Below are 25,781 nucleotides of genomic sequence, written 5' to 3' on the forward strand. Positions count from 1 at the left end.
TCAGCATTGATGACATATCTTACGTCAACCATCGTATCATGGACACAATCCATCAACAGACGATCTTCTATCTGCGATAGAGCGGTCAAAGGTATCTTGAGAGAGACGAGATATCATCGAGTATAGGAGAATCCCGTGCAATATAGTCTGATCGTGACCCTGTGAACAAAGGATAGAGCAATACACTCATCAATCGCTTTTCACGTCGAGACAATATCATTTTCATTTTACATTGCTAGAACGATGTCTGTCGATAACAAACAAGTGCCTGGCCCAGTTGCCATCGTAGGCCTGGCTTGTCGCTTTCCTGGCGATGCCACATCTCCATCCAAGTTCTGGGACCTCCTGAAGAGCGGAAAAGGTGAGCAGCGACAAGAACCAGCATCCTTATTGGCGTCAACATGACCTTCTTGAACGCTATACCTCTGCCTCCAGTTCATCACTAACTCGTACAAAGACGCATACTCCGAAACAACAGATCGGTACAATGCACAAGCCTTCTACCATCCAAACAGCAAACGGCAAAATGTTTTGCCAGTCACAGGTGGACACTTTTTGAAGCAGGATCCCCATGTCTTTGACGCTGCCTTCTTCAATATCACTGCCGCTGAGGCCATCTCACTTGACCCAAAACAGCGCATCGCCCTCGAGGTTGCATACGAGGCCTTCGAAAATGCTGGTAAGCCCCTCAAACAGGTTGCTGGTACTACCACTGCGTGTTTTGTTGGATCCTCCATGAGCGACTACAGAGATGCTGTCGTCCGTGATTTCGCTCATAATCCCAAGTATCATGTACTTGGCACTTGTGAGGAGATGATCGCCAACCGAATCTCCCACTTCTTCGACATTCATGGTCCAAGTGCTACTGTACATACAGCCTGCTCATCAAGCCTCGTGGCGATTCACTTGGCCTGCCAGAGTCTCCTGTCAGGAGATGCTGAGATGGCCCTTGCTGGTGGTGTCGGAATGATCCTGACACCAGACGGCACGATGCAGCTCAACAATCTTGGATTTCTCAACCCTGAAGGCCATTCACGGTCTTTTGACAAGGACGCCGGAGGATATGGGCGTGGTGAAGGATGTGGTATCCTTGTTTTGAAGAAGCTTGACAAGGCTATCCAAGATGGTGACAACATCAGAGCAGTCATCCGCGCCTCTGGCGTCAACTCAGACGGCTGGACTCAGGGTGTCACAATGCCATCCAGCGAGGCTCAAGCTGCACTTATCAAGCATGTTTATGAGACTCGCGGCTTGGACTACGGCGCCACCCAGTATGTGGAGGCTCATGTGAGTTTTGTCTTTGTTTATTTTATCCACCGGATACTGATATTGCTATAGGGTACCGGAACCAAAGCTGGAGATCCTGTCGAAACGGGGGCTATCCACCGTACTATTGGCCAAGGCGCAAGCAAGAATCGAAAGCTGTGGGTTGGAAGTGTGAAGCCAAATGTACGTCTTGTCCCAAAGATACAAATCTCGATCAAAGGCTGACTTTAGATTAGATCGGTCATCTTGAGGCTGCTGCAGGTGTGGCTAGCGTTATCAAGGGGGTTCTGGCTATGGAAAACAGCCTCATCCCTCCCAACATTCATTTCGCTAGTCCAAACCCTGAGATTCCACTCGACGAGTGGAACATGGCTGTACCCACCAAGCTAACTCCGTGGCCCGCCGCTCGCACCAAGCGTATGAGCGTTAGTGGCTTTGGCATGGGAGGTACAAATGGACATGTCGTCTTGGAAGCATTCAACTCAACACCACAAAGCATTCTCTACGGCGATACCCAGCATCAACCCGTTCACAACGGCAAGAGACTATTTACATTCAGCAGTCACGACCAAGCCGGTCTCGATCGAGTTTCCAAGTCCTTGGTCGACCACCTCGATAGCCTGGGACCCGCCGGAGCGAGACCCGAATACCTGGCTGATCTAGGGTACAGTCTTTCTGTTGGCAAATCTGGCCTATCTTGGAAAACAGCTCATGTAGCGGAGAGTTTGACTGAACTGCGCGAAAAGCTTTCCAGTCCTCAAAGCGAATATGCTGTCCGAGAGCCAAGGAGCCAGCCAAAGATCGGCTTCGTTTTCACAGGTCAAGGTGCTCAATGGGCTCGAATGGGAGTCGAGATGCTTCACCGTCCAGTCTTCAAGGAATCAGTGCAGAGATCTACCGATTATCTGCAGCAGCTGGGCTGCGAGTGGACTCCCATTGTCGAATTATCCAGGGCTCAAAAGGAATCTCGACTAACTTTGCCCGAGATCAGCCAGCCTATCTGTTCGGTGTTGCAGATTGCGCTGGTCGACGAACTCAGGTCGTGGGGTGTAGCACCCGTCAGCGTGGTCGGTCATTCCAGTGGCGAGATCGCCGCAGCATACTGTATTGAGGCTCTGTCTCATAAAGATGCCATCGCAGTTGCTTACTTCAGGGGCAAAGTCTCAGCTGGTCTCAACCATCTGAATGGTGGCATGATGGCTGTTGGATGTTCCAGAGCTGAGGCAGAGACACTCATCGATGAGTCTGACTTGCAAGGTGGCCATGTAACAGTGGCTTGTGTCAATTCACCCTCCAATGTCACCCTTTCTGGAGATGTTGCCCCCCTGGATCAATTGAAGAGCATATTGGAGAAACGAGGCATTTTTGCCCGACGACTGAGAGTTGAGGTGGCATATCATTCTACCCACATGAACTCCGTATTCGCCGACTACACTGCATCCATTGCGGATATCGATCCCCAGTCATCTCCGTGCAATCAGCCCATCATGGTATCCAGCGTTACCAACAATCAAGTCGACCCTGCACTTCTGGGTTCCTACTACTGGGGTCGCAATCTGATCTCTCCCGTATTGTTCTCAGACACAATCAAGGAGATGGTTTCCCCCGCCGATGGTAACGGCGAAAAGGCTGTCGATTTACTGGTTGAGATTGGTCCCCATGGTGCTTTGGGCGGTCCTATCGAACAGATTCTGTCTCATTTTGACATCGAGAACGTTGGGTACCAATCCATGCTCACACGAGGTCAGAATGCTGTAGAGACTAGTTTGGAGCTTGCAACGAGTCTGTTCCTCCAGGGAGTTGCCATCGATATTCAGAAGGTCAATGGCGATTCGGGTTGCCGTTTACTTACAAACCTTCCCCCATACCCTTGGAACCACTCCAAGAAGTTTCGAGCCGAATCTCGCCTCCAGAGGGAGCTTATCACACAAAGTGCCCCGACAAGGAGCATTATCGGTGCCCCTGTGCCCAAGATGAACGAGAGTCAACGTGTTTGGCGTGGCTTCATCAGGCTTGATGACGAACCTTGGATCCGCGGCCACACAGTAGGTACCACGGTGCTGTTTCCAGGTGCTGGAATGGTCAGCATCGTTCTCGAGGCCGCACAGCAGATGGTTGATCCTGGCAAGATTGCACGCGCATTCAGACTCCGTGATGTGTCTTTCTCTGCTGCCATGGCCCTCCCCGAGGATCAGGCTACCGAAGTCATCATACAGATGAAGCCACAACTGGTTGCGACCTCTGGATCGACCCCAGCCACGTGGTGGGAGTTTACAGTATCCTCATGTGCTGGAACTGACCAGTTGAGAGATAACTGTCGAGGATTGATTACGATTGATTACGAGGGAAATACAAGTCAGCAGATGGCTCATGAGGATTCTCAAGTCGTCTCCGGGCGGATTACCGACTACCACCAAATTCTCGAGGAATGTCCTGCAACTTACGCCAAAGATCGCTTCTACAAACACATGATGAAAGCTGCATGGCGTTATGGTGAGACTTTCCAGGGAGTTGAAAACTGCCACCCTGGCGACGGCAAGACTGTTTTCGATGTTAAACTCATCGATATTGGCGAGACCTTCAGCAAGGGGCAGCTGGACAGACCATTCCTGATCCATGGGGCGACGCTTGACGCCGTGTTCCAGGGTTGGTTAGGAAGTACATACAAGAACGGCACCTTTGAGTTTGACAAGCCTTTCGTCCCGACCAAGATTGGAGAGATGGAGATCTCTGTTGATATTCCATCAGAAGCTGGATATATGATGCCTGGTCTCTGCAGATCACACAGATCTGGCTTCAACGAGTTGTCTGCCGACACCATCATGTTTGACAAGGATTTGTCAAGAGTTATCCTGTCGGTGATCGACTTTCGAACCTCGGAGCTTGAAATGGATGGAGCCGCCACTGAGGAGACTGCTGTTGAAGTTGACCCAGCTGATATTACTTCCAAAGTGCTTTGGGACTATTCGTTGAGTCTCATGGAGCCAAGCGATCTCAAGCAGGCAATGGGAAGTATCGCAGCACAAAACCGTCTCACTGACGTAAGTATTCTCTTCTACAAACACTCATTTGAATATCTCGCTAATCATTATCCACAGTTTGTTCGCATGCTGCTCCATGACAATCCAGCAGCCAATATTGTCGAATTCATTCCGCGTTCAGATGGGGTACCCGACACGTACACATCCAAACTCCCTCCAGGAACCATTCTGCCAACCCAAATTCGATACGCAATTGTGGATGAAACTGAGAACGTTCGGGACGAAAATGCAGCCTCAAGCATGTTGACTATCGATGCCCTAGTTGATTCCGTATCAACAAGCGGCACAACTGCAGATATAGTCGTTATCCCACAAGGATTCCAGTTTCAGGACACCCATGCTAGGATCCTTGAGGCATTGGTCAAGATCTCAAAGCCCGATACAGCGATTGTGGTTGCTTCCGACACCTCAGATACCACGGTGCCGTTGAAGGCAAAGGGATTTCAGCTCCTACACAGCATCCAAGGCGCTCCGTCTTTGGAGGTCTTTGCCGGCCTCACAGGTGAGCAAGAGAAACCGACAAATGGAATTCACAAGGAAGAAGTAGTGCTTCTGTTGCCATCAACGGTATCGACTGTGACCAAAGAGTTTGCCGAGGAAGTGCAGCTGGATCTCGAGGGCCAAGGCTTCAGCGTGTCGACAGAAAGTTTGGCTGATAGCATTGATGACTCTACTTTTGACGGCAAGACATGCGTGTCGTTATTGGAAGTTGAGCGGCCACTACTGGATAGCCTCTCTGAGTCGGACTTTCAACTCATTCGCAAAGTCGTTTTGACTTCTCAGCGTATTCTATGGGTCACCCATGGCGAGAGTCCGTCACTGGCTCTGGTTGACGGCTTCTCACGGTGCATTATGAGCGAGATTGAGGGCGTCAAGTTTCAAGTCCTGCATCTCAGCGAGCCAACTGGTTTGCACCATGGACCACGTCTTGCATCAAAGGTCATTGCGTCCAAGGCTTCGGATAACGAATTCCGCGACAAGGATGGATTACTGCAGGTTGCAAGAATCTTCAAAGGTTTGACGGAGAACGAGAATATCCGTCATCACCTCCATGATGACGTTCGAGTGGCGAGACTGAGCAACCAGGAACGTCCTTTGAGACTCACCATTGGAAAGCCCGGTCTCTTGGACACGCTTTACTTTGTCGACGACGAGCGAGTATTGGCTCCACTCGCAGACCACGAGGTTGAGATTCAAGTCAAGGCAACAGGTCTCAAGTAAGCAAGGCATCCTTCCACTTTATGAGTTATCTAACATGTTCTCTCTTAGTTTCCGAGATGTCATGGCATCAATGGCACTGGTTCCAGTAAAGGGACTTGGCCAGGAAGCAAGCGGCATTGTCCTCAGGACTGGCCGTGATGCAACACATCTGAAGCCTGGTGACCGTGTGAGTACCCTCGACATGGGAACTCATGCGACCGTCATGAGGGCAGATCACCGAGTCACGGTCAAGATACCCGATGCCATGTCATTCGAAGAGGCAGCTGCAGTTCCCGTCGTGCACACTACAGCATACTATGCACTTGTTCGGCTGGCCAAGCTTCAGCGAGGTCAATCTGTCTTGATCCATGCCGCAGCAGGAGGAGTAGGTCAAGCAGCTCTGCAGTTGGCCAACCATCTCGGTCTCGTTGTATACGCCACTGTCGGCTCAGACGACAAACGCAAACTTCTCACAGACAGGTACCAAGTGTCAGAGGATCACATCTTCAACTCGCGAGATGCAAGCTTTGCCAAAGGTATCATGCGTGTCACCGGCGGTCGCGGAGTGGATTGCGTTCTGAATTCACTCTCTGGTGAGCTGTTGCGGGTATCTTGGAGCTGCCTCGCAACCTTTGGTACATTTGTCGAGATTGGCTTGCGAGACATTACCAACAACATGCTTCTTGATATGCGGCCCTTTTCCAAGAGCACGACATTCTCCTTTATCAACATGTATACTCTCTTTGAGGAGGACCCATCGGCACTAGGAGACATCCTTGAGGAGGTTTTCAAGCTTTTGGGTGGTGGTATTCTTCAAACACCAAGCCCCATGACGGTGTATCCCATCAACCAAGTTGAGGACGCTTTCCGTATCATGCAACAAGGCAGACACCGCGGAAAGATCGTGCTCTCCTTCCCAGATGACGTTCAAGCTCCCGTGTTGCATGTGGCCAAGAACTCAATGAAGCTTGATAGTCAAGCAACATACCTCTTTGTCGGAGGTCTTGGTGGCCTCGGTCGCAGTCTTGCAAAGGAATTTGTGAGCTGTGGAGCCAAGAATATTGCTTTCATCTCACGATCAGGCGATAGCACTAGCGAAGCGAAGGCCACCATCAAAGAGATTACAAGTCGAGGTGCCAACGTCAAGGCCTATGCTGCCGACATCTCTGACGAGAAGGCATTTCTCAATGTAATGAAGGAGTGCTCTCGAGAGTTTCCCCCAATCAAGGGCGTGGTTCAGATGGCCATGGTTCTCCGTGATGTCGTCTTCGAGAAGATGACATATGAGGAGTGGAAGCTTCCATTGAAGCCCAAGGTACAAGGCAGTTGGAACCTACACAAGTACTTCGACCACGAGCGACCTCTTGATTTCATGGTTATCTGTTCGTCAAGTTCAGGTATCTATGGATATCCCAGTCAAGCCCAGTACGCCGCTGGAAACACTTATCAAGACGCTCTTGCTCATTATCGTCGGGCCCAAGGACTCAAGGCGGTATCTGTTAACTTGGGCATCATGCGTGATGTCGGAGTGCTTGCAGAACAAGGCACTAGCGGAAACATCAAGCTCTGGGAAGAGGTGTTGGGAATCCGCGAGCCTGCATTCCATGCCCTGATGAAGAGTTTGATCAAAGGACAGACAGACAACAATAGCGAGTTTCCTGCCCAGATCTGCACCGGCTTGGGAACCGCCGATATCATGGCAACTCACGGTCTGGCAAAGCCCACATACTTTCAAGACCCTCGCTTTGGACCTCTGGCGGTCACAAGCCTCTCTTCTGACGCTTCTGGTGACAAGCAGTCAACGGCCATGTCTATTTCTTCTCAACTGTCTGAAGCCAGCAGCAAGGCGAAAGCAACTGACATCATTACAAATGCCTTGGTCGGAAAGGTAGCCGACATCTTGCAAATGCCACAGTCAGAGGTTGACCCGGGTCAGCCGCTGTACCGCTATGGAGTTGACTCTCTTGTTGCACTGGAGGTCAGAAACTGGATCACAAGAGAGATGAAGGTAAATGTTGCTTTGCTTGAAATCCTGGCTGCAGTGCCTATGGAGAGCTTTGCTGGAAAGCTTGCTAGTACTAGCAAGTTGGTTACGGTATCTTGAGGAGAAACGGAACAAATATTTGTCTTTTTATTTATACAGATTGAGAATCATTTAGCTAGACTTGATAGTAGATGGTTATCATACAAGACTTTAAACATCCTAATAATCTATTCTGGATAACTGTGCAACTAGCATGCATACCACTTCACTTCTGAAGCCGCAGTCACATAGTGGTGGCATATGTAAAGAAATAGCGTTATAGAATATGAACCTTTGTATGCACAATACCAGTGGTTGTCCTATGGTTGCGTGAGTCTATGGAGAGGGCTACAACGCTTACGTTCGCTCCGCTGGATGACTTATTGTGCTCTTATCATGTTCCAGTCTGTATGGTGCAGAAGGTTATAGTGCATGCTTATTTTTTGCGTTATCTATGAGTTAATTGAACCCTGACTTTGACGTAAATCTGACTCATATCCAATACTCTGAATCAGCCTATGTTGATCATCCAAAATATCATCACGTAAGTGCTCACGCAATACAACATAACATTCTATATATCTATCTCTCAGACCGACTTTCGTTACCAAGAGCTGCCAGTGTATTCTTTTCCCAAGGTGATATAATTGCTGCATACTTTAGTAATGAAGCTCTCGCCGTCAAGATGTTTGCCCGTTCTTCTGGGAACTTCGTCTTTAACCATTGCGAACCCATCAGCCGATTGTAAATGCTTTCCTGGCGACGACTGCTGGCCTTCGGCGGCGGAATGGAAAGCCCTAAACACCTCCGTTTCAGGGAACCTTATCAAGACTGTCCCTCTTGGTGCGCCATGCCATGACCCGACGTTTAAGGGGGACGTATGTCAATCTCTGAGGGAACAGTGGCAGAACGCTACAATTCAGTAAGTCACATAATTCCTTCTACGACACAAATGAAGTCCTAAACTAGTTAACATGGACGTAGTTTTGCCTCGTCCTCATCAGTGATGGCTCCATTTTTTGCCAATCAAAGCTGCGACCCATTTCAACCACGGATTCGTCCATGCGAGCTAGGCAACTATGTTTCTTATGCTATCGCTGCTAAGACAACTTCCGATGTCCAGAAGGCGATAGCTTTCGCACGTGCAAAGCATATTCGCCTCGTTATCCGCAACACTGGCCATGACTATCTGGGTCGCTCAACAGGCACCGGCGCGCTTGGCGTGTGGACACACCACCTCAAAAATATCGAGTTCGTGGATTGGGGCGATGATACTTATACAGGTAATGCTGTCAAGTTGGGTGCCGGTGTCCAGGGATTTGAGGTCCTAGAAGCAGCCAAAAGTCGTGGGCTTGTGGTTGTTGGTGGCGAGGTAAGCTTTTTTCTGTCACATTATATATACACAGCAAGTATCTGACTGATAGTGATAGTGCCCTACCGTTGGTATCGCTGGCGGCTACTCTCAGGGAGGTGGCCATTCTGCACTTTCCACAAGCTTTGGTCTAAGTGTTGATAATGTTCTCTCATGGGAGGTAGTAACGGCCAAAGGCGAGCTTCTAACGGCAAATAAAGATGAGAACTCGGATTTATTCTGGGCCTTGCGCGGGGGCGGAGGCGGCACATTTGGTGTCGTTATATCCATGACAGTAAAGGCTCATCCTGGTGCCATCACCAGCGGTGCCTCGCTTTCATTCTCCACTGATACAAACTCGGAGGAAACATTTTGGGCCGGGATACAAGTCTTTCAAGACACCCTGGAGGACATGGTGGAAGCTGGAACTATGGTAGGTGAATGTCCTCCGATGACTGGCATCATATGCTTACCTTGTGCTACAGGTTATTCACATCATCACAAACACATCGTTCATCATTGCGCCCTTGACGGCCTACAACAAAACTGAAGTTCAGGTCAAGGCAATCATGAAACCGTTCGTATCGTCTCTTATATCCAAACATGTCGACTTTGATGTTACATATAAAGAGTCTAAAACATACTACGATCATTATAACGAATTCCTTGGTCCTCTTCCATACGGTAAGATCCGTGTGGGTTTCGAGCAATACGGTGGCCGTTTGATTCCCCGCAGTGTTGTACCCAACTTCACCGAGACTTTGAGACAGGTCACAAACAAGGGTGTCACATGGGTTGGTGTAGCCACCGATGTTGGGCCATATGGTACGCGAGCGACTACCTCGGTCCATCCCGCGTGGCGTAGCACACTTGTTCACGCTCTTTTAAGTACACCATGGGACTTTACTAAACCGTGGCATGATATGATCAAACTGCAAGATCTCATGACAAATGTCATTATGCCCAAGGTCGAAGCAGTCACGCCGGGTAGTGGCGCATATGCGAACGAGGCTGACTTTCGGCAACCGAACTATCAAGATGTGTTTTGGGGAGATAACTACAAGGATTTATTGAAGGTAAAACAGAAATGGGACCCCGATCATTTCTTCTTTGTTCCAAAAGGAGTAGGTAGCGAGATTTGGTCCATTGCAGAGGACGGAAGAATGTGCAAGTCAGCTTTATAGTTCTAGTTTCTAGCTCAGAGTTCTAGTGATCTAGCTCCCATGTCCATCAATATAGTTACATCAACTTTGCGACATACGGGAGGCTTGTAGTAGTGCAATGACAGTTGAAACCGTGCGCCAACTCAATTTCTCTCCTGACGAATGGTGGCCGGAAAGCTCGGATATCAGAGACCAGAGGTGAGGGAGCTGTATCATCGACTTTGTTAGCATTGAGCTGGATTGAAGGTATATACTAGGCGGTGAACTATCCCACTAACCTGTCTCTGCATCATCGACTGTTCGTGTCGGAGATGGTTCTCAATATCTGACCCTACGGTGTTCTGCAGCACTCGATACAAGCTGGCCAGTCCTTGGAAAGAAGCATTTTCTCCGAGAGTGGTGGTGCTGAAGACATCGAGTTCTCTGGCGTATATGGCTTCGGCTGATTTAGATATCTCGTGTTGGTAATCATGTGCTTCATAGTCAGACCAGCTTTCTGCACCGACTCGTAGCTGCTCCAAGAAGCCTCGCAACCGTCGACTTCGACTCTGCCTTTGGACGGCGCTGACGTGTGACGAAGCATCGAAATCCCTGACATAATACTCTGTCATGAATGAATCCATGTCTTTGTAGCCCGCATCCTGAATAACCTTGAGAATACGACTCATTCTCTCCTCGGGCACCATGTCGCGGAGGTCTTGGCTGCACAGATTATCTTGCTGTCGAGTTGGAAGACTCCCTTCTGTCGATCCAGGAACTAAAGATAAAGAGCTCAAAGGGTTGGGAGCTGAGCTCTGATCGGCGTTGATAGCAAGGCCTCGCTGTGCAACGCTGCTGGAGGAGGTCGGGCTGCTATGCATGCCCGAAACCGAAAGTCTTTGCTGCTGATTCGGTCGTGGAGAATCATGCATTTGAGCCACAGCGGTTAATCCCGCACCGTCGAGGCTGGCGGAGAGTTCACGGTATAGCAAATCATCATCTATCATCAGTCCAAAGTCTGCATTGTCAAGGAATTGCTGTTCTTGGCAGGAATCTGTGGGTGCGTGGTTGGTCCAATTCGACGTTTGGCATTGGTTGTTGACTTTGGTCTCAAGCTCTTCAATTCGCCGCTTCATCTTTTGTCCTGGGAGATTTATTAGTTGACATACATGTGCGAGCGGTGGAATGTCACACTATGTTTCTTTTGAGCAATCCTGTTTTGAATCTTGCGTCTCTCGTTGGGGTCCTCTACGGACTCGGAGACATCAGAACGAGTGGGTAACGGCCGGAACGACTCGGTAGATTGCATAGTTAGGTACAGTCGACCAATGTCATGCAAGCTGAATCAGGGTCACGGGCGTAGAAAGGGGACTTTGCGCAAGGTCAAGCCTTTTAGAGGGGGGGACAGCATGAATGTTGATTTCTTTTGCGCCGTGCCGTAAAGTTGTATCCAGGCTGATATACATGTGATTATGTTAGTTGAGCGCCCGCTATCACGCAATACAAGTTCATTACCATTGGAAAATCCAACGGGATCAACGGCATACGTCTTACTGAAGTCGGGTACACTCGCACCAAATTTAGCTTACCCGGTACTTGCTGCTGACGCGTAGATCTTTGCCCAGCGGTAGAAAGAGTTTCCAAGTCAGCCCATCTCGATGGTTGCTCTATGTATGGTCCGGGCTGCACCCGATTGCTTCCCCCACGGCATCATACGCTGATGTGAGAACTTGCCGCAAATCCTTTGTAATTGTGAAAAAACGCAATGGTAAGAAAGAATGGAATCAAGTTTAGATATGCGAGTCTCGCTTAGATATCGCGGTTAGTAAATACCAACCTCGAAACACTACCTTTCCCATAAGAGTGGGAACTGCCAGCCACACCTGTCCAAAACTGAACTGATATTGCGCCGCATGCAAGAGGCCGGGTACTGAACCCCGATAGCAAGTATCACATCGAGCCAGTTGAGACCAAGGAGATACTGTACACTCACTGCATCACTCACGTCACTCATGTTGCACAATGTCAGACAGGATTCGTAATTTGTAATCCTATGACTCTACAAGCCGCAGTGAGCTGCTGATATATCGTATTCTTGCCACAAAAGACATGACACTGAGCATATTCTAGGGCTTATTAATAAATATTGTCTCTAAATACCTATTAGATTCAATAACCCGACCGAACTAGAAGAAACACCTACAGCCCTACCATCTGTTCGGAGTGTCAGCCGGGAGGACCCGGATCTGCCACCAAACAGCGGGCCGTAAAAGGAACGTGCTCCGGTTCGTCATGGACACGAAGCTAATGCCTTGGTATCGCAAGAGATAACGTGGACGGGATGGTCCAGCCTGATACTGACAGGCTGACTGCATACACGGATACATAGATACTTACCCTTACTTGGCGTGGAGCTAATCAGCATCGAAATGCCAATCAGCACATTCGCTTTCCGCCAGGGTTGTTGACATTTGGCGCTAAAAATCTCCCCGGACTCTTTGATCCCCATCTAACTTTCCTGTCTTTCTCTCTCTTCTTCTCTCTCTTAACAAACCTCATCACGTAACAACGACAAGCATCATTTTATAGCTAGATGGACATACTCGACATATCTCAGAAATCATGTCAAGCTTTCAATGGCCCTGGATTTCACACTTTCTATATATCAATAGGCAGACATTTATCGTATAGTCTTGCTGCAATTGCACGACATGCACGTGATCCTGTGTCACCACCACATATAAAAACAGATCAATACATAGCTACTTGTTTACTTACTGTTCCCGCATTTGCCGCTTCGTTGTTTCTATTACTACCTACGATTCACTCTTGTCACATGTCACCGCCCTTGGACTTGGTTACAACAATAGCCTTGCTTTCTTCGATATTCACAGCACGCATCTAACCCTGCCATGGCCGCAGACGACTCTCCTACGTTTGAAGAGCACTTTAACCGCCTGTCCATTGATCACAAATCAGGGGATTCCCAGAGTAAACGCTTACCCAAGGTTTGCCCATGGTCCCATATATCCCCCAGTAAGGAGGTCCTGCTTAACTCAGCATACAGACCAAGATCCCACAATCACAACCCGTTCCTGGACCTGCTCAACCGAAATGTCTGCTTCCTGTCAAAGGGCCTGTCGTTGCAGACAGAGTAGCCGCACCGACTCCCCATCAGGACCAAGATACAAACTCACTATCGCCTTCATCTCCTCAAAAGCCCCCCACAAAATCATCTAGTCCTCTAGCTACGAAAAGTGCTACGCTCTACAAGCACCTTCACCTTGGCATGTTCGAAATCGGGCGACCGATGGGAAAAGGCAAATTCGGTCGCGTATATCTCGCACGGGAGCGCAGCTCAGGTTTCATCTGCGCCCTCAAAGTTCTCTACAAGACTGAATTACGACAAAGCCGAATGGAAAGTCAGGTGCGCCGAGAAATCGAGATCCAGACCAACCTCCGTCACCCCAACATCGTCCAACTGTACAGCTATTTCCACGACAGTAAACGAATCATTCTCGTCCTTGAATTTGCCGCTAAAGGCGAACTTTACAAACAACTGCAAAAAGAAACCCGATTTACAGAGAGAAAGGCAGCCCGATTCATCGCTCAAGTCGTATCAGCGCTGCGATATCTGCACCGAAAGAATATCATTCATCGAGATATTAAACCTGAGAATATTCTTGTAGGTATGCATGATGAGCTGAAGATGAGCGACTTTGGCTGGAGTGTCCATTCACCTTCCAAAAGGCGAGAGACTATGTGCGGCACGCTAGACTACCTGCCTCCTGAGATGATCAAATTAGGTGCAGTAGATGCTGGCAGGTTCTATGACGAGAAGGTCGACGTTTGGAGCTTGGGGGTGTTGACCTACGAGTTTCTGGTTGGAGTGCCACCATTCGAAGATACGCCAGTCAGGACACAACGACGAATCGCCAGAGCAGACATGCAGATACCAGATTTCATAAGTTCAAAGGCAAAACACCTTATCAAAAGTGCATGTTCTCTTTAGCCACTATAGCAGGATCTATATACTGACAGGTGGTAGCTCTTGATTCTAGACCCCGAGAAACGATTGCCACTCGATCAAATTGCAGAGCATCCCTGGATTTTACAACACTGTTCCAACAGCAACACAGGGACTTCCAAATGAAAGGAGTATGTTTACAACAAGACATCGTCTTTTCTGTTGACGAACACGACATGCGGGTTTATGAGGTTGGTGGACACTAGAAAGGCCTCAGGGTATCAGAAAAATTGGCCGCTGAGAACATAAGAGACGAAATTAGTAGGTCATCTTATGCTACTTAGACTATGCACTTTAGGTTATTTATTTTTGTAACCTAAGACTTAGGAGGTCAACATTTCTGCTACCCAGTAGAAAGGCCAACAGATTTGAGTATACACACATTTGGTGGTTGGTACAACTAAAAAGGCAATTTTTGAGTATACACACATGTTTTTGTACTTATTAATATGTAAAGATATTTCGCTCAGACTATGACGTTCCGTTCCGTTGCATTTCAGACCGCCACCAAACTCCTAACATACACTCTATAATGACTTTGTTTTGGCATACACACAATTAAAAAACAGAGATTGCTCTGATCGAACTCGTACACTATAAATCTCAAAATATGCAGCAGCACACGCGTTCAATCTCTAAAATGGAGCATAAAAGAATAAAGATGATGTAAAACAAACACACGCACTACGCTTGTCGCGTATCTGGGTTATCGTTGCCGTTGCCCATTTGTCCTGGTTGAAGACCTGCTACACTGGCAGCCACGATACCGGGCATACCCACGACGGACATCATGGGTGAGATGGGAGGTCTGTTGGATGATCGTGATGAACCGCGGCGGCTGCGGAGCTTGCTTCGTGGGCGAGAATCGGAACGCTTGCGGCGCATCTTCTCACGCATCTTCTCGCGGGAACGTTCCATGGCGTCGCTGAGAGCGGTCATTCGTCCACCGCGAACACGCTTCAGGAACTCGAGATCATCGCGGATGCCAAGGAGGGCTGTGTCCATGTCGTAACCCTCGAGCTGCTTCTCAGTGGCAAGCTGGCCTTCCTCCTCAGATTCGTCCTTCTTCTTGCGCGAAAAGCGGATCCAGCTAGGCCAGAGCTTGACGAGGGCGTCGACCATGGCGGCGAACCACTCATCAGGGAACAGACGGATGAGAACACCAACGGGGATGGACATGAAACCGAGAACGAGAGAGATTCCCCATTGGACGCCGTTAAGACGTGTCACGACAAAGGCATCACCGCCAAAGAAGATGATGATGACTTGACCAGCTGCCATGATTGTCATCATGAGCATGAAGAGATGGTTGCGGTGGAGACCCTCAAAGATGTTGAGCTTGTTGTCGATACGTCGACTGTTGATGAGCTTGAAGATCTGCATAAAGACAAAGATGTTGAAGATGAGCGATCGAACTTCAGTCTCGGAGTAACCAAGGATAGGATCGCGACCGAACCAAAGAACGAAGCACACAATGAGCTGGTAGATCGATTGACCGATGATCATCTTCCACATAGTGGTGGTAATGAGAGGGGCGGTACGCGACTCGGGTGTGCGGTGGAGAAGACTTCCAGTGGGAGGATCCGTAGCAAGGGCAAGGGCAGCAAAGGTATCCATAATGAGGTTAACCCAGAGAAGCTGAACGGCGTTGAGAATGGACTTTTGCTCGTCATCGGAGACAGCAGAGACAAAGGTCACACCGACAGCGGTGATGTTGACGGTAAGCTGGAACTGGAGGAACTTCTTGACGGAGTCGTTAATAGCACGTCCCCAACCAAGCGCGACCACAATAGATGAGAAGTTGTCGTCCATAAGGATAATGTCAGATGCTTCCTTGGCGACTTCTGTTCCTGTGATACCCATGGAGAAACCGACGTCGGCAGCCTTGAGAGCGGGAGCATCGTTGGTACCATCTCCAGTGACAGCGACAATCTCACCCAACGAGCGCAAAGTCTTGACAAGGACACGCTTATCCTCAGGGCTGGAGCGAGCAAGAACGCGAAGCTGCTTCACAACAGTGGAGCGCTCTGCTTCGGTGAGCTTGCGGAAGTCGACTCCTTGCATGACAGCATTAGGCTCAGACATGTTAGCCTCGGTGAGGATACCACAGTTGAGTGCGATGGCGCGGGCTGTTTCAACGTTGTCTCCAGTAACCATCTTGACGTTCACAGAGGCGATACCACAATCGATGACGGCTTCAGGAACACCCTTTCGGACAGGATCCTGGATACCAACAACACCCATCCAGGTGAGGTTGTGGACAAGATCAGTGAGGTCGATGTCGGTATTGGCTTCATCTTCGGGGCGGAGAGTCAGGACAGGAGGCCAGGATTCGAAGTCGCGGTATGCAAGACCGATGGTACGAAGGGAGTTCGTCGCGTAGCTGGTGATGACAGATTTGATGCCGTCCTTGTGGCTATCGGACAGAGACTCGGTAGAAGGACCTTGAGTAGGATCGCCAAGGATGGTGGTACATTCGCCGAGGACAATCTCGGAAGCACCCTTGATGAAAAGACGGTGCTTGGGTTTATCCTTTGTAGGACCGGGGATCTGGACGACGGCACCCATACACTTGCGCTGGGAGTTGAAGGGGAACATTTGCGTGATGGGGTGGTTTGAGCGCTCAATAGCCAAAGGTCCGAGACCGAGGTAACGGCGAGCCCAGTCGAGAAGAGCGGTTTCAGTCTTGGTGCCGACGAAGCCCTCGTCAGACTCAAAGGCGGTTGTGTTGACAGTGACGGCAGTCTTCAAGAGTTCCTTGTATTCAGGGTCAAGCTTGTCGGAAAACTGGTTCAGAGGAATGGTTTCGCTCTTCTCGGCTCCTTCGACGGTGGGAGTTGACGGTGAAGAGGTCTCAGACTTGTCAACAGATGAATCACCAAAGGCGAAACGGCCGCGAAGACCCAAAGCACCAGCGACAACAGTCATGACGTTCTCGGTCAAAGTACCAGTCTTGTCGGAGCAGATAACAGTGGCGTTGCCCATAGTCTCACATGATTGAAGATGTCGCACCAGGTTATTCTCGCGGGTCATCTTCTTGGTCGCAAAGGCGAGAGAGAGAGTTACAGCGAGAGGAAGACCTTCGGGGACAGCGACAACAATGACAGTGATGGAGGTAATGAGGATCTGTAGGAAGGATTGACCCTTTTGTTCGCCCGAATCGTCGTTGTTGGGAAGACCAGCCAGGAAGATGATGAGGAGGACCACAAACAAAAGAAGACCAGCGGCGCTACCAAGTTTGGCAATGTAACCTGCTACAGTTAGTATATGGGTGTTGGGTTGCTTGACCCGATTAGCACTTACCAGCGAGAAGGTTGAGCTTTGCCTGAAGAGGCGTCAGACCTGGGTCATCGCGAAGAGACATCATTGTCTTTCCATAGCTTGACTGTTCACCAACAGCAGTGACAAGAAACGTGCCAACACCATCGAGAACCTTGGCGCCGGACACGATGAATGGGTCAAGCTTCTTGAGCTGTGGTGTAGGCTCGTTGAGAAGAGCGTGAAGAACCTGGTCCGCGCCAACCTTCTTGATCAGGTCAGACTCTCCAGTGGCAGAAGACTCGTCGCAGCTAAGGTTGTGGCCAGAGATAAAGACACCATCGACGGGAATGACATCTCCGGGCTCCAGAAGCATCACATCGCCGACGAGAACGTCATGGATAGAAATGTTTTGGGGTTTACCGGCGCGTGTCACCTTGACGATACGGTCTTCCTTCTTCTGGTTGAGCTTCTGGAACTGACGCTCCTTCTGCCAATCGTTTGCGGCGCCGACGACAACGACGATGGTGATGGCGACAATAATGGCGACACCCTCGACCCATTCAACCTTGGCGCCCTCGTGATGTGTTGCGCCAAAGGTCTGGTACAGACCCAGAGCTAGCGAGACCACGGCAGCGATACAGAGAAGGATAAGAACGTGATCTTGTAGAGCGATCCATGCGAGTTGGAAGAATGACTTTGCTTTCGGTTCGGGGAGGCGGTTGGCACCGTAAACTCTCTTGCGGTCGGGAAAGGCATCCTTGGCTGTTGCGTGGGTCTCATCATGAGCTTCTGTCGATGGTATCACATCTGCCGTTGGCGAAGCCTTGAATCCTTCCTTTGTCGCAGTCGCCTCTTCAAAGGAAACCGGGTTCTGTAGCTTTCCCTCGTCAGGACTCAATCCCGCTTTCGAATCTGTCCTCAAACCCTTCTCCAGGCCTGGTAGTCCACCAAGGGCAACAAAGGCGGCCAAATTCTTGGGATTTATGAGTTTCGAAAGCTGTCCTGGGGAGAAGGCGAATGGGTTGTTCTCGACAATGAAGTGAGCCTCTTCACCGGGGTCAGCTTTGAGGATTTCCTGCTGGTCGCCTTTTCGCAGGGCTTCGACATCGCGGGATATTTGTTCGTGGTCGGTACCTATTTTGGTCGAGGGAGACGAAGAAGCCCATGATTCGGCGCGTGACTTTGATGTTGGGACGGCGAGGGTGTTTGTGTCGTCTAGAGGAGATGGAGATGCGTTGATGGAATCTATTCCTGGGGAGTTGTTAGTGGTTGTTCGTTTAGGTGGTGATGTGGTGATTGATGAAAGAGAGTTGGTTGAAAGAGAACGGGCGGGCGATCGCACTGGAGCTTTACCGGGTGAGTGGGTTGTGTCTACAGCAGCTGTGTCAACTGTAATTGTAGGGGCCCTCGGGCGTTTGGCCGGGGCGTCTGAATCCATGATTGAATGTGGTATTTTCAGACAATCAATTCATGGATGAATTATCTTGTGTTGGACAGTGAAATTCGAGATTGAAAGAGAAATAGAGAAGGAGAAAAGCCAAGATATTGGGAGAGCTGATCAGGTAAACCCCGGGCGATATTGACCGGGGAGTGAAAATACACTTCCCGTACACAGCCACAGCCACGAGGCCTGCCAAGATCTAGGCGGCGAGAAATGATTGGCGTTGGATGGGGCCCGAAACGAAATAATTGCTTTGATATTTCCAAACGAGCTAGACCTTGGCGGTTAGGTTGGTATACGAACAGGGGGGAGTCGGGAGTAGTCTCTGTGCGTTGAGGTGATTCCAGTGCAGAGTCAAGTGCTTATATCTCACCGTAGGCATCTACGGAACAAAACATAGGTAGTAATCAAAAGTTGGTCATCTTTTGGGGTGCTACGTCAGGAATTATTACAAGTCTGAATGACCTCGGATTGAAACTAAAGTCTAGGTATGCTTTGCCTCATCGACCATCTCTGCCCATTGCCAAGGCTTCTCCCTAACCGCCATGTCACACCTAACCCGGTCTCAAATCACAAAAACAAGTTGATCTCCTCTTCATCCAATCCAATCTCAATCTCCAGGGAAACCCCACCCCCCAAAACCTCCACAAAGTAACTCCATTCCGTCATTGTCTAAGCCTCGTTTTTTAAGCTTAATACCGCCCATCCACGCTAGATCTCCTCCAATTCCCTTGTTATGACACGAATTATAGGGGCGCAATGGGATGCCTCGGAGGCGATATCCCCTACAATGAATCTCAATGTCGGTTCCAGTTTTTAAAGTTGATAGAGGGAAATACCTTCAACCTCTCAAATGCTCCTTGTGACAGTCACCTCTACCGTCTTTTGACTTTGACTCTCAAGCATAGCCCCTTTGTCGATCGATTACTCTACTGGTGTCGCTCCCCCCCACCCAAGCCCATGCGGTACGACTTTTTCAGCCAGTAGAATAACCGGTGAATTGTGTAGAAACAGGATTGGTCCACTACCGAAAGAAACACGCCAAAGTCATTCACCAACTCATCTCATCATCACCAGATCTGTGCCACCATTAACCGTTCGACTCTGCGTTGTGAGGGTGTGCTGTAGGGAAAAGGTCACGATGCGAAAATGCAAAAAGCAAGAAAAACAAGATGGTGGAAATGGCTACAGGCCATGTCGCATCGGGCTCTTCCCCGTTGGATCTTGGCAATCACGGCAGAACCATGATTGAGCTAATCCTTTTGCTACCTCTTTGTCCTTCGGTATCTCATCTTTCCCGATGCCAAGGCAAAGAACCCAACAATCGAGTCAAGCATCAAGGCAGTGCAAGCTGCAACTAAACCTCCCTCGTCTCATCAATGGCGAAATAACAAATCACAAGCCGACCATAACATGCAATCTACCAGAGACTGGGTCCATGCTCAACCCAAATTAAACAATCCTGCAACCACAACTTTGTCCGATCCTGTAATTCAATGCCGTTGGTGAACCCCTGTTTTCCTATGGATAAGCTTAATTTTGCCTGCATAATTAACCCTCCATTTCTATATCTCTTGGAGCTTCCTTTTCTTGCTTGGCGTCCGACGGCGTTCCATGACGTCAATGAGAACTTTTTTCCACCGGCGGGTAAGCAGTGCTCCGTACGGTATAGCATATCGGATGTGAGTATTGATGCGTTTGGCTTTTCTCTATTGAGAAGGAGATTCATTGGGGTCTTGCTTTGTGAGAGATAGTTTGAGGCAGTGTCGAGGCATTGTCAAAGTGGTCACGGCAGTGGTGCACGCGTAGTGCCTAGTGAGGGAGCTCATCTGTATATTGGAGTAAATGATTCATGAGACTTTGTTCGTGGCGATAGCTTTGGCTGGAAACTCGTGATGTCAATTACCGAACGAGGCTCGTTTGACGCGTTTTGCGGGCTTAGGGACGCGTCGCTCTATGGCAAAAAGCATTCGACATGGGCGTGTTACTATGATCTCGGTAGTAATGCAAAAATTGGGCGCTCTGATGCGCGTCAAGTGAGATGTGCATAGCCCAAAGATTGCGAGTTTCATTGAAGTCTAGGCGGTGATTGAACAACGCTGTGCGCAGTGACAACGAATTACCATACTCACATGCTGTCCATTGTCACATTACACATCTAAGTGAGATGCACAATCAAGGTTCGAACGAATAACTTGAGAGCACACCTATAATCTGAACTGAACATATATTAAATTAAACAGACGCGAAGATGTTGACAACATGGGATATAGTGAACTGGAGATGCTACCACAAAATCCGAACTCTACCCTGTAGCTCCCACGTCCCGAATTCCACACCGCTTCATATTCTCAACAATTCGCAGAAACATCATAGCTGAAGACCCGCAGAATATGACTAGCGACTAGCGACTCGCTACATAGTCATTTCTGTTCAGACGGTGAATTTCGAAAGCCTCGGTTCAACCCGTGATAACCTCAACGTAATGCGCCACCGGCGATACGCCACATTAAAATGTGGCGCAGCAACAACAGCAGCGAGGCCTCTCGGGTTCGGACTCGGCCCTGTCCATGGAGAATTCGTAAGACATTGCCTTCTCTAGGCAAAATAGTGCATGGAGAATCGTATTTCTCGGCAAAATAATTGAGGGCCAGGCAGTGACAACAGCTGTCAGACTACTGTTTGCTGCGCCGAGCATACGACGACTAAGTGGAGGAACTCAGCATAAACCGGTCTATTGCTGGGTGAATCGGTGTATGGTATAGCCAGTCAGCCTAGTGTTGAGGACTTATCCAATATGGAGATATCTAGTCCGAAGGACAAGTGTCACGCTTACAAGACCCCAAGGTCCTTACAGCTCGGCGGTAATTTAGTCAGCTGCAACGACACATCTGACTCTACACGAGTCTGTATTAGGTAGAGACTGATCAGTTGAATGGGATGGAGACTACCAGGCTGTAATCATGGCTGTGCAAATGTAGTTGGGGCAGACAATTGGACACAGGTGATCACGCAGAAGAATAAGAGATCCGTGGCAAGCTGAAATGACAGCATGATGCACCATTGCGACAGAGGTCTTCGTGGTCCAGGTGAAAGCTCTGAGAGAAGTTGTTCAACCTTTGTACACTGATAGACTTTTCGATAGGCTCTCTGGTCCGACACCTGCGTATCATCAAACCGAGACACATGGCTGGATATACTGGACTTGTATACAAAGATTCAGAGTAGCTAGAAACCACTTGAGCTTACAGTATATCTTTAGGTACTAGATAGACCAGAACGAATATATCTAGAGGCCTGTTCATAGCCCTTGGTTCATGGGGCTTATTGTCCTCCGCAACCTAACAATACTAACATCGTCAACCCTTTAAACTCTTTCCAACACGTCTACCAATCGTGACTTCAAATCATCGCTGTGGTTTTATTCTATCTGCCTGTATGGTATATGAACTGCCCATATGGTTACAAACGACTTGATCATGACTCTGAGGCCACTGCAGCATCACCCGCCCCAGCAAAATTCCTGTAACAGCACAGTACGTCTTTTACATACCGTATGGTTGTATTTAATCAATTATCACATTGAATTCCAAATTATCTCGTTATTGCAGACATCCAGTTGATACATGGTGGTCATTTGTGGTCAACCTGGCAGCGCACCACACATCTCAACTTCAATCAACCATAACTCACGCCACAGATATCGCATGACTCTCAAAACAATACTATTCGATTCATTTCATCATAATAAACACAATGGCAGTTATAAATGAAAAATAAAAAGAACTCCTACATGTGGCGGTCATTGAAATGTGGGGCCAACCTGGCCACTCACCACCACCACACTCAACTTCAATCGATCATAGCTCACGCCACAGATGTCGCAACACTCCAAAAACTATCGCAATCGATTCCTCTCATCTTAGAGATCATAATGAGCATTAGAAATAAAAAATAAAAAGAACTCCCGAGGCGAGACTCGAACTCGCAACTTTCAGATTTACTGTTGCTACTTATGTAGCTCGTAAAAGTCTGACACGCTAACCAATTGCGTCACCCGGGATTGGACTTGTTGTGGGAGAAACGCTCTTATTTCAGTAGAAGACCTTAACAGAATCAACTTGACTGATCTACCGTCACAACCCGCTCGTCACTGAATCGAAACCCGTGATGCTATGAAACCTTCTTTTCATTCCCTTTGGCCACTTTTCATTTTTCTTGCCATAACTTTCACTCTACAAAGGCACCAAACACATGGACGTCTTGATTGCCACACGCCGCACCATCCCTGTCAAGTTCAATGTCGTTCGACGTAAGATGTTACAGAGAAAACCTGGACACGCGGTCTGGGTAGGAGCTCAGTTAGAGGTTATGGTCTAGGTTTGAAACATTAATTGTTAGGAGGAACTGGGACTCTCCTGATGATCCATGCGTGACAATTGAATCGCTCAACATCCGCCTGTATTGGGTTTGCCCCCACCAGTCATCATTGATGGCATGTCGACACAGTAGCGGATACAACACTCTGACATCATTTAATCTATAGATCTGCTCTGCGAATTTGAAGCCGAAGTATCACCGCAACCCTTAGATCCTTCGACTATGGTCTGTGGGTTCTGCCCGGCACTGGCTGTCACGTCTTCATCGTTGTAAGTAACGTATTGCACATATCCATTATTCAGCTGATCGAAAGGACCAAGAAGCACGTTTCTTCTACTGCTGAGTCGGAGTCCAAAACATGTGCAACATATCTCTGTACTGAACTCTTGGAGTTTGTTATAAACACCGTCCATACATCGAAATGGGCGTGCAGCTTGTTGCCTTAAAGTCTCTGTAGTTGGGGTAATTCACTTAATTCTATTAATACATCTCATGAAACTTCCTATCTGGTAGTAAACTTGATAGATATTCTTCCAGTCATATCTCATCTAGTCACATGGACCGCAGTCTAAATGCGGCTTGCTAACAGTAAAGACCTCGCAAGACGCAATGGCTTAACCCTCAGATCCATCCCATTCCAGCATACGATCCAGGTGTTTGCGAGTCCCACCGCAGCCATTGCCTCCGTGCCTCCTTTAAGCCTTCCGGGCGAAAATTCCGGTAAGGAATGTAAGTCATCCGCAAACATTCCTCGGCTGAGAGTATTAAAACGCCAACCGTTCCTGGAAAGTGAACTTAAATCGGGTCTAGATCTTGTGTGACCCCAGTATTTATAGTGAAATCATTCTTGCTTCATGCCCTTCCCATCATTTCATACCATTCGTTGCCCTCCAAACCTGATGTGAGATCCGACCACCAACCATGAGAGTATCATTTCTGCTCTACGTGGTGTTTCTGTCGCCTTTTACGGCGGCTGTATCTACAGCTGATATACCGCAATGTGCAGTAAGTAAAGCGTAGTTTGTTTTGTTTCCAATTTGCTCTGACATGTAGAACAAGATACCGTGTGCGCTTGAAGCATTCAACAGCGGTGGCTCCAACCAGACGGTGCAAGATGTGTGCAAGAACAAAAGCATGAAAACTCGTGTAACATATTGTGTTAACAAGGTTTGTTCACTAAAAGAAGGACTTGGTAAGTTTGTTTCGACTAGCAGGTCTTGACGATATTTAACACAACTCAACCCTTAGAATTCGAGGGCGCTGTCGCGTCAATATGCAACGTTTCCACAAAAGACGACCGCCAGATGTTTCGGTATATCATCATCGTCTTTGCATCGTTCTCTTTCACATTCGTGTTTTTGCGCGTAGCATCTAGATTGATCGTCAAAACACCTTGGGGACCTGATGATACGTGGGCTATGATAGCCTTTGTATGTATTCTATCTCTCTACTTTGTCATCTCGCTAATACCAGTAGTTGCTTATGATACCAACCACTGTGTTTATATTACTTGGTGAGATTTATATTTCAGGTTCTAATTACAGGCTCTGTTTCTAACTTGGCCTTTAACCACAGGGATCGATGATGGCTTTGGGTTATTAGCATTGTTTTATAGCAGCGGAACTGGCAAGCTACTCCGTCTCCTCAAGGTGTGTTCTTGACATTGACACTTACTTGGATTTCAGAAAAAGGTCTTGCTCTGACAATCTTGCAGCACATGTTTATTTGGCAGATGACTTCCATTTCAGGTCTTGCTGCAGCCAAAAACTCGATTTTATTTTTCTACCTACGGATATTCCCCGACGATAAATTCAGAATTATGGTCTGGTTGACGATAGCATTTAACTCGGTGTCAACGATAGTCATCGTTGTCCTCAACCTTACACTGGGAAACTCTGTAGGGAAGATATGGGCTGGTGGGGCAGATTTAACTACCAGTTTCCAGACCTATAATGTCAATTTCAAGATTGGCTTGGCGAACACGGCGGTGAGCTTTGTTCTGGATACATGGATGCTCATTTTACCAATGACGCAACTCTACAATATCGGGCTAAGACAACGTCAAAAGATCAAAGTAATAAGTATGTTTGGCATGGGTATTTTGTAAGTATTCCGTGCATTGTGTGGTTGTAAGTAATCAGCAACGACTAATAGGATACCAGCCTCACTGTGGTCAGTCTTGTCCGGCTGGTGATGCAGTTAAAAATCCTTCCTATTCCGAGGGTAACAGGTACGTCTATTTCAGCGGTTGCGCCACGAAAAATGTATTGACAGGTTCTTATAGATAACTCTACGCATGCAACTGTTGTTTTGGGAAATATTGAACTTTACATTGGTGTTATGGTAGCTTGTGGCCCCCCTACAAATCAGCTTGTCCAATATATCCTCCCTCGGATGAGACAAGGAACCGAAGCCTCGTCAGATGCGAGTAGCGGACCTGTGTTTGTCGATCGCTCTCTTGTGCCGATTAACAAAAGCGACATTGCACAGACGTCGGGTACTGATGGGGGATTAACTGCTACAACAATGAGTAGTACAGCTAGAGACATAGTATAGTAGTAATGAATTTTGATGAACACGCTGTAGTAAGACTCTTTTATGGATAGATAGTTGGTATAGCTCAGTATCTGGGATCTAAGTGAACGAGGT

The 25,781-nt window shown here is 48.4% G+C and overlaps 6 protein-coding genes across 6 annotated transcripts, besides 1 other annotated feature; 4 read left to right on the forward strand and 2 right to left on the reverse strand.

Annotated features, from left to right (window-relative positions):
- Positions 1-243: 243 nt before the first annotated feature.
- PKS4 lies at positions 244-7,611 on the forward strand (the record flags this gene model as incomplete). Its single annotated transcript, XM_009259983.1, has 6 exons — positions 244-361; positions 458-1,287; positions 1,339-1,449; positions 1,503-4,307; positions 4,365-5,524; positions 5,577-7,611. The coding sequence occupies 6 exons, from the start codon at positions 244-246 to the stop codon at positions 7,609-7,611; spliced, it is 7,059 nt and encodes a 2,352-aa protein (XP_009258258.1).
- A 584-nt stretch (positions 7,612-8,195) lies between these two features.
- On the forward strand, positions 8,196-10,065 carry FPSE_06866 (uncharacterized protein; the record flags this gene model as incomplete). The annotated part of the gene is made up of 4 exons (XM_009259984.1): positions 8,196-8,452; positions 8,515-8,902; positions 8,961-9,314; positions 9,367-10,065. 4 exons carry the CDS (start codon positions 8,196-8,198, stop codon positions 10,063-10,065), a joined length of 1,698 nt encoding a protein of 565 aa, XP_009258259.1.
- A 203-nt stretch (positions 10,066-10,268) lies between these two features.
- FPSE_06867 (uncharacterized protein) lies at positions 10,269-11,332 on the reverse strand (the record flags this gene model as incomplete). Its single annotated transcript, XM_009259985.1, has 2 exons — positions 10,269-11,167; positions 11,218-11,332. 2 exons carry the CDS (start codon positions 11,330-11,332, stop codon positions 10,269-10,271), a joined length of 1,014 nt encoding a protein of 337 aa, XP_009258260.1.
- A 1,603-nt stretch (positions 11,333-12,935) lies between these two features.
- On the forward strand, positions 12,936-14,256 carry FPSE_06868 (uncharacterized protein; the record flags this gene model as incomplete). Its single annotated transcript, XM_009259986.1, has 3 exons — positions 12,936-13,031; positions 13,091-14,018; positions 14,072-14,256. 3 exons carry the CDS (start codon positions 12,936-12,938, stop codon positions 14,254-14,256), a joined length of 1,209 nt encoding a protein of 402 aa, XP_009258261.1.
- A 478-nt stretch (positions 14,257-14,734) lies between these two features.
- FPSE_06869 (uncharacterized protein) lies at positions 14,735-18,749 on the reverse strand (the record flags this gene model as incomplete). Its single annotated transcript, XM_009259987.1, has 2 exons — positions 14,735-17,301; positions 17,354-18,749. The coding sequence occupies 2 exons, from the start codon at positions 18,747-18,749 to the stop codon at positions 14,735-14,737; spliced, it is 3,963 nt and encodes a 1,320-aa protein (XP_009258262.1).
- Positions 17,813-17,858: a microsatellite.
- Positions 18,750-23,006: 4,257 nt separating the features above from the next.
- FPSE_06870 (uncharacterized protein) lies at positions 23,007-25,774 on the forward strand (the record flags this gene model as incomplete). The annotated part of the gene is made up of 11 exons (XM_009259988.1): positions 23,007-23,064; positions 23,299-23,401; positions 23,722-23,861; positions 24,118-24,137; positions 24,186-24,324; positions 24,381-24,562; positions 24,748-24,781; positions 24,818-25,235; positions 25,295-25,362; positions 25,480-25,682; positions 25,739-25,774. 11 exons carry the CDS (start codon positions 23,007-23,009, stop codon positions 25,772-25,774), a joined length of 1,401 nt encoding a protein of 466 aa, XP_009258263.1.
- Positions 25,775-25,781: the final 7 nt, after the last annotated feature.

This window comes from Fusarium pseudograminearum, chromosome 1 (genome assembly GCF_000303195.2).
Source record: "Fusarium pseudograminearum CS3096 chromosome 1, whole genome shotgun sequence".
Lineage (NCBI taxonomy): Eukaryota > Fungi > Ascomycota > Sordariomycetes > Hypocreales > Nectriaceae > Fusarium > Fusarium pseudograminearum.